Here is a 15,678-nt window from a genome sequence, read left to right on the forward strand (position 1 = left end):
TAGAAGTTTAGGACACCCTTTCATTTGGTCTTCCTTTGAGGTAGAGTCTGTTCCCTGGAACACCCTTTTCTCTTATCCTCAGATCTGGATTCAGGCTGCCTTCCTCAGTGTCTGCCATTGCCCTCCTCCACTGGCATCACGTACATGAGGATGCTGCATATAGATTATTTGATGTGATGAAGTCTCCAACTCCAGGCAGGTCTTCCCTGACTCCTCCAAACTTAAAGCTTTTCTCTTCCCCAAAGAGCAGAAATTATTTCTTGGGGTGGGGGGCATAAAAGATGAGATAAAGTGGTGTGGGATATGGAGGGGAGGAGGGCAACAGGGTTCTGTGCACAAAGGAAGGGCACTACCACTGAATGGGTAGCATACACTGAAGAAAGTCTTCCTCATTGCACATCTTACCTAAGCATTTGAGTCATCTAATGGTTTACTTAAATAACCTTAATAAATAGAATAACCCCTAAGGAGAAATTTGACCATGAGATCTTTGCCAAAAGGGAGGCTTTTAGATAATACAATCACATGGATAACTTACACATGTCAAGAATAAAAACAATGACATCTTTCTTGAGGGGGGAAAAAAAAAAAACAATAGAAATTTGCCTAAGTGATAAAGGAGGGTTGGGTCTCTGGGGATACATTTTTACACCAAGTCACTTACCTTGGATCTTACAGATCATCTGAGAGGGAGAAAAAATTGCTTGCATGTAATGAGCATTATGATTAACCTTATTCTGTAATAATTGGAGAGTTGTGTTAATTCTGGTATGGCATGCAAATCTAATCTTCTATTAAATTTAGTTCAGTCCCTCATGAAGAGTAACAGCTCAAAATATTAACTACATTTTTAGAATGCTATTGAACAATTAGAGAAGGTGTGACAATTAGATATGGTCTTTAGTTTGGAGGAGCAAGTCAGGTGATGACTTAATATATATGAGAGAGGTTTTTCCTTTTGTTCTGTTTTTGGACATAACACTAGACTTCTAAGAATGTTAACTGTTGAAGCATCTTATCAAGCCAGATAGTGGTATCTCCTATATTGGTCCTTTGAGAAGGGCAGGCAATCATTTACTACAGATTAATAATGACGTCTGAATTGTAAATAGTATAAACAGGCCTCTTGAAAGGCCCCCTTAATCATTCTGATGCAATCAGTCTTGCTTTTCCAACTAACAGTGCCCTGTAAAAACCAGAAACATGGAGAATATGATTTCAAATCTGATAGAAAATCCATTTCTTAGAACTCTTTTTACCTCATTATAGTTTAAGACATATCTGTAGATCATCTTTGTATCTCTACTGGCAGCAGATAAAAAAACCCATTTAACTCATGCCCATTTTATATTCTCCAAATGTGTCTGACCATCCTTAGTCTTGTTTTCTGCAGGCTCTGCTCAGGCACTTTTATGTATATACGTCATATTAGTCCTCAGGAAGAGTTCAGGCTGTGTATGCTTAGATATCTGATAAAATTATTTTACTTAAATTGGGTCTTTAAAATTATTTAAGCTTAGATCTGAATTGAGTTGAAGTCACAGGTTTAATGTTTACTATTAACATGAAGATTATATTACAAACTAAAAATTTCACTTTTAAAGGGCAGAATTAATGAAATTGGGTCTTTTATCTAGAAATTGAACCCAGCTTTATCCTAGGTGGGAATGGAAAAGAATTATTTTTAGATTGGCTAGAGAGAACACTTAGGTCCTAGTGTAGGACCTATGAAGATCTACATTATTCAACAAAATTGGATAAATTTCTGAAAGTCTCAGAGGAGAATGTAAACAGATGAGAAAAACCATCGTCCATGGGATTAGTTAGTACAGTGTGCATTACTGATAGGCCTGTTGTTTCTTACCTGATTAAATGACATAAAAGCCTCATAAATTAAAAGCCATGTAAAGTTGCGTGTGTATATTTTGCATCCAGATTCTTAGAATGTTTGACAGAACATTTTTTGATGTCCCTGGAATTTCTAAATTATATTGAATCATAGCTCTTAAAAAGCACACTATGGCATATCTTTTGTGTGTTCACTTATTTTAAAATGCGAGCATTGATTTGATGAATAGCTAATCAGTCTTTCACTAGTGTCCTTCCTTATTCTTTCTAAATCTTCTTTAAACGTACTTGTAGGTATAATATGAGTGGGGTGTGAGGGATTTGGTCTTCCAGATTTCTTAGAAAACTATCCTGACTGAAAATGAAGCACTTCACTTTGCATTGGTATTTTATTGTATGCGCTGGGGAGGTTATTAATCTGTGTACCTTTATACAGAGCATTGAAATACAGTTGAACAAATCTTCACTAAATATATGTGCCTTGTAATATGTTATAAGCTTTCTTCACATGCATTTTCTCACTAAGCCTTCATGACAACCCTGTGAAGTTGGTATTATGGGCCTTGATTTATAGGTCCAGAAGCTTTGTCTTAGATGGGTTGCCCAGAGTTAGGCAGCTAGTAGAGGCATGGCCAAGTTTTAGTTCAGATCTTTGTGGACTCCAAAACCCAGATTACTTCCTTGCTCCTTCCCCATAGTAATGAAACTCTTTAAAACATTTCTCTCACCTATCTCTAAGCTTCTAAAAACTTTCATACAGAGTTTTGGAGAAGGAGGAAGTATTCTTTTTAGCTAATAACTATAGCTAGAACTGAGGGGCTGGGGATATCTAAAGTTGTTATTAAAGAACTTTGTTAGTTACAAACATATGTTCACGTTCTTTTTTTATTGGCTCTTATATTGTGTACACATACAGTAGAGGAATGGGTTTGATCGTGTTTCTGTGTTTGACCTTATAGCTAACCATAGCAGCATCTTATTCTTTAGAATGCCCCTGTCCTGGTTTTATTTTCCCTTTTTGTAGTCATCAGATCCAGAATGTAAATTCTTTTATGAGTGCATCTACTTGACACTGGAAATATAAGAACTTATCTTCTCTTGGAGGAAAGCACAGTGACCCCAAGTGAGTCCTGTCATCTGCTCTGAAAAGAAAAACTTGTACTAAAGGTATCTGTAACAAAGGATTTTTCACTCATTTTGTCCTCCAGGGCCTAATTTTCCCCCTCTATACAATGAGTGCTTTGGACAAGGTGACCTCTAAGGTCTCTTCTATACTGTAAGGTGCTATGTTTCTGACAGTTCATCTTTACATCAGTATTCTGTGTATAAGAGTTCATTCTTGGTCTTGTTTTGCCTTTTCAGAGACCTAGTCATATCATAAAATGTTGGTGCAATTCATTTGACTGTTCAGATCTCTTTTTTATATGCTTATTCACTCTTAACTGCCTTGTGTTTAGTTTTATTTTTGCTTTCATTTGGTAGACCACAAAGCCATTTATTTACACGATGTAAAATTTTCCTTGGTAAAATATTCCTCGCATTATTTCCTAAGAAATGATTATTTCCTAAGTTTCTAAGAGGGTGAATCTATTTGCCCTCTTTGGTGAAGAGAATATTTACTTACCTGTAATACTTGTTCTCTGAAGGTGTAAAATTATAATCACCTTTGCTCTTCCTATTTGGGGGAGGGTCTAATTCAGAAATTGATGTTTATCAAAATTCGATCTGTCTTATGTCAGGGCAGGAGAGCCACAGAGTGGTGAGCAACCTACAACTGTGTATCTTAAGAGAACACAATTACAGGTAAGAAATTTTCTCTCTTCCCCAGGATGAATAATCTTATTATCCTAATCTTTGCAGGCTCACTTTTCTGACCTGAATTTATATCTCATCATTGTAGTTCCAGTATTTGCTACAAAAAATGTGACTGATTAGGAGCTCTTTTTGACTTTTTCCCCTTTTTGGTTTCTACAGAAGTTCATTTGTTCTGGTGATTTGCATTATTCTTCCATAAGTTAACCAAAGTACTTGATAGGGAAAAAAGAACTCACAGGTTATTCCGTCTAAGAGTAGATCTTTTGGAAGTATTTTGTACCTATACAGAAGAGCTGTTTATTCTCATCAAGTCTTCCTGTGAAGCTTTTCTATTACCTCTTCAGACATCCCCAGCACAGGGTAGACAACTCTTAAAAGATCTTTTATCTTCTTTCTAGGCACTTATTTTATGTACAGGTTTTATAATATATGATCAGAGTCTCTCTTAAATGAAAGCTAAGATTTCTTGATGTCTTCCCATTTACCCCATCCTAAGTAATATGAAAAGTTGAATAATCATTTTTTATTGGTTTTTGGTGTTTTGATGGGATCTCATTATGTGTAATCCAGATTTTCTCACTTTTGCCCCATAAAAGGATTGTTGGGGCAATATTCTAATATGCTGAAACACAAGAAATACTTGACTCTGGAATTGAATGTGTGTTGGAGTGCATCTCTCACCAGTTGATGTGGAATGATCTGGTTAATGTATTTAAAATAGCTTTACTAAATAGTTCTGAATGATTATTGATAATTCCCTGGTTCTTCTCCTATTACAGCGCTGGATAAAGCAAGCCTTGGAAGAAGGGATGACTCAAACGTCATCTGTACCCCAAGAGACTAGAACTCAGCACCTATACCAAAGTAACGAGAATAGTAACTCTTCTAGTATCTGCAAAGACAATGCAGGTACGTATCTCAAACCTTCCTGAATATGTAAGCAATGATTATTTCTGGTCCACATAAAAAAATTCAGTTTGATTACTTGAAAAGTCTGATACCCAAAAAAAAAAAAAAAAAAAGGCATTGTTATCTAAATAGTTACTTTACATCTGTCTTTACAGAGGAAGAGAGAGATCTCAAGTCAGGGAACAGTTTTCCCGTGCCGACAAAGAAGGAACTAGACAGTGTACAGATAACAGCAGAAATGGTTATAAAAAGGTTAGATACATTTAAAGTAGTAAGTTTAGGAAATCTATATCCATATTTATAAGAGGAGAAATAAGCAAGAAAGATGTGGGACGCTGTTCAGGAAAAGAATAAAAATACAGATGGGTTGAAGGAGATGAATGAAGTAAATGAGAAATTGTTACAACTTTATTGTTTTCAAAAGGGCTTCCACAGTTAGTGTAAAATTTTTGAGGAGACATGGCTTTGAATCAAATGTAAAGTCCTTGTGAGTTTTTAAATTAGAAGGTCTTAAAAAATCATCAGGTCCATTGGTTTTCAAAGTAACTCTTGCAGGGTAATTTTAATTGAATTGCAACTGAAATCACTGGTGCCTGAACTTGTGATATTAACTTATTTTGGGACAGTCTTTACCAAAGTTTCTCCTGCCAGTTTCAGCCCAGTTGAAAAGTTCTCTGTGATTTCCGTAAGTTTATCTCTAAATCAACTTTGTGAATATTATGTAATAAAAAAAAAAAACAAGATAAATTATATGCTAAAGGTCATGTAAGACTACAGTTAATGTGACACAGTGTTTCAGATTTTCATAAAAACTACTTCACTGTTTCTCTTCATTGACTTGCTGAATAAATATGAACTTGAATTAAATAGGTTTATACTAGTAGTGTCGGCTTTATGTTAAAATTCTGCATAATATTTGGGAAAAAAGTAGACTACTAAAAAATACTTTTTCAAATTATTAATTTAGTTAATTGTTCTCTCTAGATTGGCTTATACTTTACAAGTTTTCACATGTGTGACCCCAGGATAATGAAATCCCAGTGTAAACCATGTGCAAGATAAATGATACTATGTTCTTAAAGTATTTTACTCTTCTCCTACGTGGTAGACTAGGGAGATTTACTCAAACCAGATTAATATAAAGAAATGGTGAGGGGTGCCTGGGTGGCCCAGTTGGTTAAGCATCCGACTCTGGCTCAGGTCGTGATCTCATAGTTCGTGGGTTTGAGCCCCATGTCAGGCTCTGCTGACCCCTCAGCCTGGAACCTGCTTCAGATCCTGTGTTTCTCTCTCTCTCTCTCCCTCTCTCCCTCTGTCCCTCCCTCCCTCCCTCCCTCCCTCCCTCCCTCCCTCCCTCTCTCCCTCCCCCGCTCACACTGTCTCTTTCTCTCTCAAAAATAAACATTAAAAAAAAAAATTTTAATGCTAATATGAGCTTTCCATCAATCTTATCAACTTATTGGCAGTTTATACAGTACAGTGAAAGTACAACTTAAATCTTGTATTTAGTATACATACATATGCACATTTGCGTTTGTGTGTCTGTATCTGAGGTTGGGAAAGGGACATTGTATAGCAGCCTGTGTCCTGACTAGCAAAGACTCATAGGCAGAGTGTCTTTGTTACTCTGTGTCCTTGTTGGAATGGAATTAGGACTGTTAGTCACCAACCTTTATTGAATTTTTGCTCTCATCTTTAGCAGTAAGAAACATTCAGAGGACACACCTTGCCCTTAAGGAACAATATAACCAAAAGGAGAATTTTTAATTAAAACCAAATAATAGTCAAATGAACGACTTGGTATATTGCTGCAAGATAATGTAAATCCTAAGGGATTGTTTTGTTTTGTTTTGTTTTAAAGACCAAGGAGATGTTAAGAAAGGGAAGTAGACTGGTAGAGTAAAAAGAATTCAACTGAATTTGAGGACCAGCTGTACCCTTTACATGATGTTGAGCAAGTTACTAAGCATCTCTGAGCCTCCTTTGTGAAATGGGAATAGTAATACCTGCTTTATAGAGGTTATATGAGATTAATAAGTTAAATAATGTGTGCACAGTGTTTGGTGTGGTATCATACCCATAGTAGGAATTATTACTAACATTGTTTTACACAAAATGCTCTTTCTTGTTGAGTATTTATGGAGTATTTGCAGAAATTAGTTATGAAGATATATCAAAGATTCTAAGTTCCTAAAAAGCTAAAGGTATATAGAAATAAAAAATAAAACTGCTCTTCGGGAAAGAGAGGGCATAATGTTCATTGTTTGCAAGTAATGTAGATATGTACCTAGGAAAGTCTAACCAGTGGAAAAACCTAGAATTGAGTTTCTTAAAACCACTGGATAGAAGGTACATAGGCAAAAATTAATAGCATTTATATACTAAGGAAATGAAGAAGATTTTTTCATTCTCAAACTTAACTAAGAACCTGCTTAGGGATAACCTTACCGGGACATGTAAAGTAAACCATTACTGAGAAATATGTTTAAAGTCTTCAGGAAATGAAGATAAAGTCTTTTATTCCTTCATGGAAAGAATAAATAAAATTAATACCTCCTCCCTCCCATCGCCCCCCCCCCCCAGCTTTGTATAGTTCCTGTCAAACTAGCTTGGTTTTAGAATTTGGTGAAATGAAGTTTATCTAAACATGAAAAGAAGAAAAACATTGAAAAAGAATAATGACAATGAAGTGCTGTCCCTAGAAATACAAAACTAGTTTGTTATATGAAGCTGGAAGCTAGTAATTAAATTAGTACAATGCTGGTGCCCAAATGATGGGGGTGTGTGTATGTGTAGGGAATAGCCAGAAACAAAATTTGGTAAATTATTCTGGAATTTTCACTTACTTGGAGTATTGAAAAGAATTAAATCGTTGCCAAAGCAAATTCTTGGCACATTCAAGTACTTTTTGTGAAGGTCAAACTTGAATAAAGTTTCTGGGTCTATATTGTCTCTGAGATAATAGAGGGCAGTATATTGAGAGAAAGGATTTGCAATAAAAATGACAGGAGAGTGGCACCTGGGTGGCTCAGTCAGTTGAGCATCCAACTTTGACTCAGGCCATGATCTTGTGGTTCATGAGTTCGGGCCCCATGTTGTCCATGCTGCTCTCAGTGCAGAGCCCACTTCTGATCGTCTGTCTGTTCCCCTCTCTGTCCCTCCCCTGCTTGTACTCTCTCTCTCAAAAGTAAACAAACATTAAAAAAAAAAGACAGGAGAGTAGTATCCCTACCAGCAATTTGGTAAGGTTTAGCATATGCATAAAAATACCAATACTCCGGGGCACCTGGCTGGGTCAGTCGCTGGAGCATGCAACTCTTGATCTTGGGGTCATGAGTTCCAGCCCCATGTTGGGGGTAGAGATGACTGAAGTAAACTTAAAAAAATAATAATAATAGGGCGCCTCAGTGGCTCAGTCATTTAAGTGACTCTTGGTTTCACCTCAGGTCATGATCTCACGGTTTCATGAGTTTGAGCTCCACATTGGGCTCTGTGCTCACAGTGGGAAACTTGCTTGGGATTCTCTGTCTCCCTCTCTCTCTGCCCCTCCCCTACTCACACGGTCTCTGTGTCTATCAAAATAAATAAATAAAATACTAATACTTCTTAACCTACTAGTTCTTCTGGGTATCTGTTCTACAGAAATAAACATAGGCCCAAAGTTTTATACAAAGGTACTAGTCATAGAATTAGTAATAACTGCAAAAATATAGAGGATGAAAACAAGCTGGATTTCAAGCAGTAAAGGAGTGGTATAATTTATTTGCTATGTGTACATACTTTTGGTAGAAACACTATACAGTATTATTAAATTTTTCACCCTTGATTCATTTTCTCAAACTAAGCCCCCCAAAACAGCATCTTACTACTTTTGTGAATTAGATTTCAGTGATCTGAATCTTCGATCTGTAAGAATGTCAAAAGAAAAGGGGTGCTTAGGTGGCTAAGTCAGTTGAGCATCCATCCGACTCTTGATTTCAGATCAGGTCTCAGGGTTTTGGGATTGAGCCCTGTGTCGGACTCCATGCTGAGTGTGGAGCCTGCTTGTGATTCTCTCCCTCTACCCTTCTCTCTCGCTCGCTCTCAAATTAAAAAAAAACAGAAGAAGAAGAAGGGGTGCCTGGGTGGCTCAGTTGATTAAGCATCTGACTTCGGCTCAGGTCATGATCTCACAGTTCATGAGTTCTAGCCCCATGTTGGACTCTCTGATGACAGCTTGGAGGCTGGAGCCCGCTTCCAGTTCTGGGTCTCCCTCTCTTTCTGCCTCTTCCCCACTTGTGTTCCCTCTCTCTCCAGAATAAACATTTTTTAAAAATTAAAAAAAATATATCAAAAGAAAAGTATATTATGACCAAGTGAAATTTCTTCTAGGAATGTAAGGATGGTTCAGTATTTGAAAAATTATTCATATAATTAATTTATTAGCAGGCTAAATGGAAGACGGGGAGTAATAGCACAGTAAATATGAATTTAATGATAAATCTAATAAAATACCTATGATTTTTTTTACATCTATCTGAAAAACAGTTGCCATTTATGCTTCATGTAAAAACGACATTAAACCTTAAAAAATGCATTATCAAGTACACCAAAACTAATATAACACTGTATACTAAATTAAACTTCAATTAAAAATAAATTTTAAAAATGGGTTTTCAAATTATTCCACCTGCCATTATTATTTAACAGTGTCTAGAACTATTAGCCAATGTGATTACCAAAAACAAAAAAATCTGAAATAAAAGCATGGGTAAAGAGGATGTGTGTGTTACCAATGTGTGCAAATAATACGCTTTATCTCCCTAGAAAAGCCAAATGAGGTAACTGAAACACTGGTAGAGATCAGTAGGGTAGCTGGGTACAAAAGTATATAGACATTTTTAAGAATAACGTGTAGATAATAACATACAGGGAGACGTGTAATGCACAGTTGTAGCAAAAAAATAGAGAACATTGGAGAGTAACATTAATTAGAAATGTGACAGATCTATATATGAAGAGGGATAAATGAAGGCATGAGTAACTGAAGGATGGTGCCATGGTGTTGAGTGAGAATTCTTCCTTAGTTACTCATGAGTTTAATACAATACCAATCAAAATTTTGGCTTTTTGGCGGCAGGGGGAACGTAGTGTTAGCATGATGGATGATTTCAACAGTTCACTGGCAAAAACAAGTATGCTAGAAAAGCCAAAGTATTTTGGAGAGGTAGAGTAGAATAACTAGAATTGCCCAAGCAGTTTTACTAAAACAGATGTCAGTATTGATGCCATTTAGACAGCAGGTATACAGAACTAAACTGAGGGGCGCCTGGGTGGCTCAGTTAGTTAAGCATCTGACTTTGACTCAGGTCATGATCTCACAGTCATGGGGAGTTCAACCCCACATCAAGCTCTCTGCTGTCAGCACAGAACCCGCTTCAAATCCTCTGTCTCCCTCTCTCTCTCTCTGCTCCTCCCCCACTAGCCCGAGCTCGCGCTGTCACTCTCTCTGTCAACAAAAACTTTAAAAAAATATTTAAAAGAACAGAACTCGGACGTCTGGGTGGCTCATTTGGTTAAGCGTCAAACTTCAGCTTAAGTCATAATCTCAGGGCTATGTTAGTTCAAGCCCTGCATCCAGTTCTGTGCTGACAGCTCAAAGCCTGGAGCCTGCTTCAGGTTCTGTCTGTCTGTCTCTCTCTCTCTCTCTCTCTCTGCCCCACTCCATTCACACTCTGTCTCTCTCTCTCTCAAAAATAAATAAGCATTAAAAAAAGTTTTTTGGGGGGGCACCTGGGTGGTTCAGTTGGTTAGGCGACTGACTTCAGCTCAGGTCGTGATCTCACAGTCTGTGAGTTTGAACCCTGCATCAGGCTCTGTGCTGACAGCTCGGAGCCTGGAGCCTGCTTCGGATTCTGTGTCTCCCTCCCTCTCTGCCCCTTCCCTGCTCATGCTCTGTCTCTCTCTCAAAAATAAATAAAAACATTAAAAAAAAAAAGTTTAAAAAAAAGATTTTTTTTTAAAAAAAGAACTAAACCCAGTTTATGTAAAAATCTAATAAGATGTCATATTTCAAATCAGTGGAGAAATTATAATTCTTTAATTATTAAAGATTTTGGAAGAATGTGCTGTTTTGACATGTGAAAAGGATAATCACTACCTTCTGAAGTTCGTTTTATTTGAGTTAAATTTAAAAATTAAGTAAGGAGATAAAGGGAAAATAGGCCAGTATTCTTTATAGTCTTGAGGTAGTGGGCAGAAGAAACATTCATGATGTCAGAGGCAGAAAATAAAGGAAATGATTTATACATTTGACTGAATTAAAATGTAGCACATTGTATAACCAAAAAAAACTTAGTAAAATTAAAAGACAGATAGCAAACTGGGAAAATAAAACATTTTTGACAAAGGATCAACATTCTTTTTTATGAAGCCCTTAGAAATGAACAAGGGGCGTCTTCAGTGGCTTAGTCTGTTGAGCACCTGACTGGGTAAGGTCATGCTCTCATAGTTCTTAATTTCGAGCCCTGCATCAGGCTCACTGCTGTCAGCTCTGAGCCCACTTCGAATCCTCGTTCCCCCCCCCCCCCGACTCCTCTCTTCCAAATAACAAAATAATAAATTTAAAAAATACATTAATAAAGAACAAGATCAACACCCCGTAGAAAACAGGATACAGGACATGAGTAGACAATTCACACCGGAATAAATATAAAGCTGTTGAGCCTATGGAAAGATGCTTTTGGTTTAACAATCCTGCATCTAGCCATTCACCCTAAATACTAGACAGGTGCATAAATATCTAAGAGAAAGATTACTGGTCACTGAGGCATATTTATAATAGCAAAAAAGTGCACATACTTCACATTGGTTAATTTTGATGATATGAATGCCATACAGCCACTAAAAACTAAATTGTAGATTTCCGTTGTCATGGAAAGAGTTTTACCGTGTGTTCCTGAGTGAGCACTGATATGTAGACAAGAGTTTAAGGCCATGCCAAGAAAAAGGTCTAGCTGAACATGCACCAGGATATTAGTGCATTCATTTGTGGGTATGATTTCAATTTGTGTGTGTTTAAATATGTGGTGGTTTTTTTTATATAATTTTGCAAAGTATTTGAGTAAAGATAAAAACTATACAAGGTGGATAGGTTTAACCACATAAAATTTAAAAGCTATGTATGTATAGAAAAAACAATGAAACTTGAAAAAAATTGTAAATATAGTATTGGTAGAAAAAAGACAAACGACTGCTGGCAGATACCAGGTCTATTTTGAATATGATACCATTATAAGAACTCAGTTTTATATGAAGGGCCTGTAAGTTGATTTGGAAGGGAAAGGGAAGGGTTCAGCTGTACTTTCTAACTCTTCTAGAGTGAGCTTCATTACTTACGTAATTCCCTTTAGTAGTTAATATTGGACTTAGCAGTATAGCAGTCTTTTTATAGCAATCTTTAAAAAAATTCACTGTTTGACTCTTAAAGTGCATTAAAAAGTGTTCTAAACATGTCATGAATCACATGTTTGTTTGTTTTTTATACCTAGGCACTTTTCAGAGGAGAAAAATAAGAAAGAAAACTTACAGTTTCTGGAACACAAGAAAAATACGAATATACTTCCAATCTAGGAAAATAAAAAAATTTCACATATCAGGAGAAAAAGCATCTCCAGTATATTTTGCATTTATTCTTCCTTCTCCATTTCCACATCTGTTACCCTAGTTCAGTACCTCATAACCCTGTCAACTTCTCCATTAACTCCAAATAGTTTCCCAGTGTCCAGTCTCATCCTAACCATTGCTGCCAGAGTAATCTTCCTGAAGCATAGCTCTGTATCATGACCTACTGTCCCAAAACTTGTCCTTGAAGGTCTGGGATAAATGCTACTCTTTCCACTAAGCCCTGGGGATATAATTTAACCTAGTCATTAAGAATGTAAATGGAACTAAATTACCTAGTCTTTATCTCTCTGCACATCAGATTCCTCATCTTTAAAATGAGAGTGATGATAATAGTGCTGGATTTAGAGTTGTTCAAATTAAATGTTAGAATTCACATAAAGCACATAGTATAGTACCTGGTATTTAATATTTAACATGTAATAAGCACTTAAAAGCATAATTATTTTTTACAAACACAAAGCAGTATGATTACATCTGTCAAGATTCTTAAAATATTAAGCGTGTTTTATGTATGTTTTCCCATCCTTACAAATTTGTAAATTCTTTTAAATGGAATATATGATGACCTCCCCTCACATACCTAATTCAGTGGTTTCCATATAGTAGGTATTAAGTAAATAGATATTTTTTTATTGTAAATTTAAAAGGTAGATATTTTTCTCTGAGAAGGTGAGATAGGTGCTTTGACCCTTGTGGTCATTAAAATACATAGTGTAGTAGATCCAAGAAGTATAGGAAGTGTAGGGTGTTCAGTCAGAAAATGGATCAGCCTTGTATTTGAAAATGATTGGGGAGAAGTTTTTGTGAAAATAATTTCTTATTTTGAAGCACTCTAAAACTAGGGGCTAGATACAGGCCAGGCAATCATAGGTGACTAGCTTTTCCTGCTAAAGCAGAACATTGTAGAAAGAGTTGCTGAAGGGCACCTGGGTGGCTCAGTCAGTTGAGCGTCTGACTTCGGCTCAGGTCATGATCTCGCAGTCTGTGAGTTCGAGCCCCGCGTCGGGCTCTGTGCTGGCAGCTCAGAGCCTGGAGCCTACTTCAGATTCTGTGTCTCCCTCTCTCTCTGTCCCTCTCCCGCTCATGCTCTGTCTCTCTCTGTGTGTCAAAAATAAATAAAACAAAAAATTTAAAAAAAAAAAAAGTTGCTGAAAATGGCAAAAATACACAAGAGAAGATAAAAAGAGCATGGAATTAACATTCTAGAAGCTTGTGCTGGTGACATGGCAATTAAGTAGAGGGTGATTTTAACAAAGTGACATCAATTTGAGATTTCTGGAAACTCAAAGTAAAATATTAAAGTTTATATTTTCCACTGTAAGAGATTAAATTTGTTCTAGGGTCCAGTCATTAGATTCATCTGGTGATTGGGAGATAGAGAATTTTGAGAATTACTTTAATTGTGGCAATTAAAGAGTTCTTTGGGCTTTTGGTTTGATTGCAGGAGGTGACAGTGGGATGAGGCAGAAGAGGAGTTAAGAGCCATTGTGGGCTAGAGATTAATGGCTTTACTACAGAGCCTCCCTTTAAGCTGTGGTTGCAATCTCTCATCCAAGCTTTGTATTTCACAGACTTGTTGAGCCCATTAAAGAAATGGAAGTCTCGCTATCTGATGGAGCAGAATGTCACCAAGTTACTGCGGCCTCTTTCTCCAGTCACACCACCCCCTCCCAATTCAGGCTCAAAGAGCCCCCAGCTGACCACACCTGGCCCATCTCACCCAGAAGAGGAGTGTCGAAATGGATACAGCCTCATGTTCTCACCAATCACGTCTCTTACTACTGCTAGTCGCTGCAATACTCCTCTGCAGTTTGAGGTGATTTGGGTTTGGTTGTTGGGAGTGCCGAATATGAAAATTACCATTTGCCCCTCCTCATTTCAAGTATAATATTCCAAATGTGTCTTGATCGTGTTCCTGCCAGTCTTGGCAAGAGAGCAGGAACCCTCAGGGTCAATGTGACCTGTTACCTGGTAGCCTCTCATCTTGGCAGTCCTCATACTTCGCTCAAAAGGAATAGTTCTACCATGGATGACATTCATCTGTTTTTGCATGCAATCAATCTATCATTCTCCGTAACTGCAGGTAGTAAGCATGCTACATCTCCATCTTTGTCTTTGGTCTGTACTTTGGTTTTAAAATAGGTCTCTAGCTGCATAATAACCACTAAGGATACCAGCCTGAGAGCCCAGATTATACTGATTGATTGTGTCTTTCTTTCTAGGCCTTTAAATCAGTGAGTTGTTTTTCCCTATTGTTTTGTATTCTTGTTGTGGCCTCTGTGAACAGAGATTTGAAAAGCTTTGAGATATGGTTTGTGGCAAATGAGTTTTTTTCCTACTCTAAGTTACTTTCCCTTCTTGTTACAGTGTGTTAGGAATGAAAAGTAGAAAGAGGCTAACAACATACGTTCATAATGAGACAGATTTGTTACATTCACCCTCTGGTTTAAGTTAGAAATATATATCTTAGCTGTTTAAAAAAGTTAATTGTCAATCACATTCATGTTCAAGTGTGGGTGACAGCAGGTCTACTGAGTAGAAAGAATCCTTGTGTATTAAAAAACTTCATCTATTGCATGTTGCTTTCCTTTGAAATTAACTAAACAGACACTGTCTCTTCCTTTTTCTTAGAAAACACTGTTGTCATCACTAAACACTCAGCTCTGCCCCTAGCTTGTAACTTCTCCAGATGTGTTCTTTGATGAATGTGTTCTTTGATGAAGGTGAATGCTCTAACCAATCCCTTCTTCCCTATTCAGCCTTTATGAGAGCATGGAGATTAAAAATACCTGGACTTCTGAATAGCTAACTCAGAAAGAGATAGCTAGCAACCTTGAAAGCAAGAGGAACCTATTTCTATACCTGAAGTAGACTGTATCACTTGGGAGCAGACCTCTTTGGCAGGAGTGGGGGGGAGGGGAAGAGGCAGGGAGAACCTTCTTGGTTACATTTGGTTTCTAGAGAAGTTACTCTACCAAATTTCCTGTGGCATTCTTTTCTGCCATACATTAAAGCAGCTGATTTAGGCCTTACTAACTTTGCTTGGTCTAATTGTGATTGATTTTTCAGTTAACAAATTGAGTTTGATAGTAAAATTTCATAGGAGGCTGTTCACCCTGGAGGGCAGCAAATTATAGGCTAGGATTTCTTACTTTATCAGTGCAGGTTTTATTATAATTTAAAAGGTGAAATTACAGAAATTAGAAGGTACGTTGCCTTCTAGGACAGTTAAATTTAGCTCTCAGTACATTTCCCCTGATCCCTTGTGTTTTGGATAACTGAAACAATATGGAAATGTAAGGTGTTTTTATTTTATAAAAAAAATCAAATATCAAAGATTTTTATGAGGGGCACCTGGGTGGCTCAGTCGGTTAAGTGTCCAACTCTTGGTTTCAGCTCAGGTCATGATCTCACAGTTAGTGAGATCAAGCCCCACATCAG

At 37.0% G+C, this 15,678-nt stretch overlaps 1 protein-coding gene across 20 annotated transcripts in view; it reads left to right on the forward strand.

Annotated features, from left to right (window-relative positions):
- Nucleotides 1-15,678, forward strand: part of SETD5 (SET domain containing 5) — a 79,953-nt gene that overhangs the window by 54,317 nt on the left and 9,958 nt on the right. For all 20 annotated transcript variants that reach the window (XM_042910121.1, XM_042910146.1, XM_042910112.1 and 17 more), the window contains 2 exons: nt 4,443-4,572; nt 13,809-14,053. In XM_042910121.1, coding sequence (XP_042766055.1) covers nt 4,443-4,572; nt 13,809-14,053 — 375 coding nt within the window. The remainder of the gene's footprint in view (nt 1-4,442; nt 4,573-13,808; nt 14,054-15,678) is intronic.

Source organism: Panthera leo, chromosome A2 (genome assembly GCF_018350215.1).
Source record: "Panthera leo isolate Ple1 chromosome A2, P.leo_Ple1_pat1.1, whole genome shotgun sequence".
Taxonomy (NCBI): Eukaryota; Metazoa; Chordata; class Mammalia; order Carnivora; family Felidae; genus Panthera; species Panthera leo.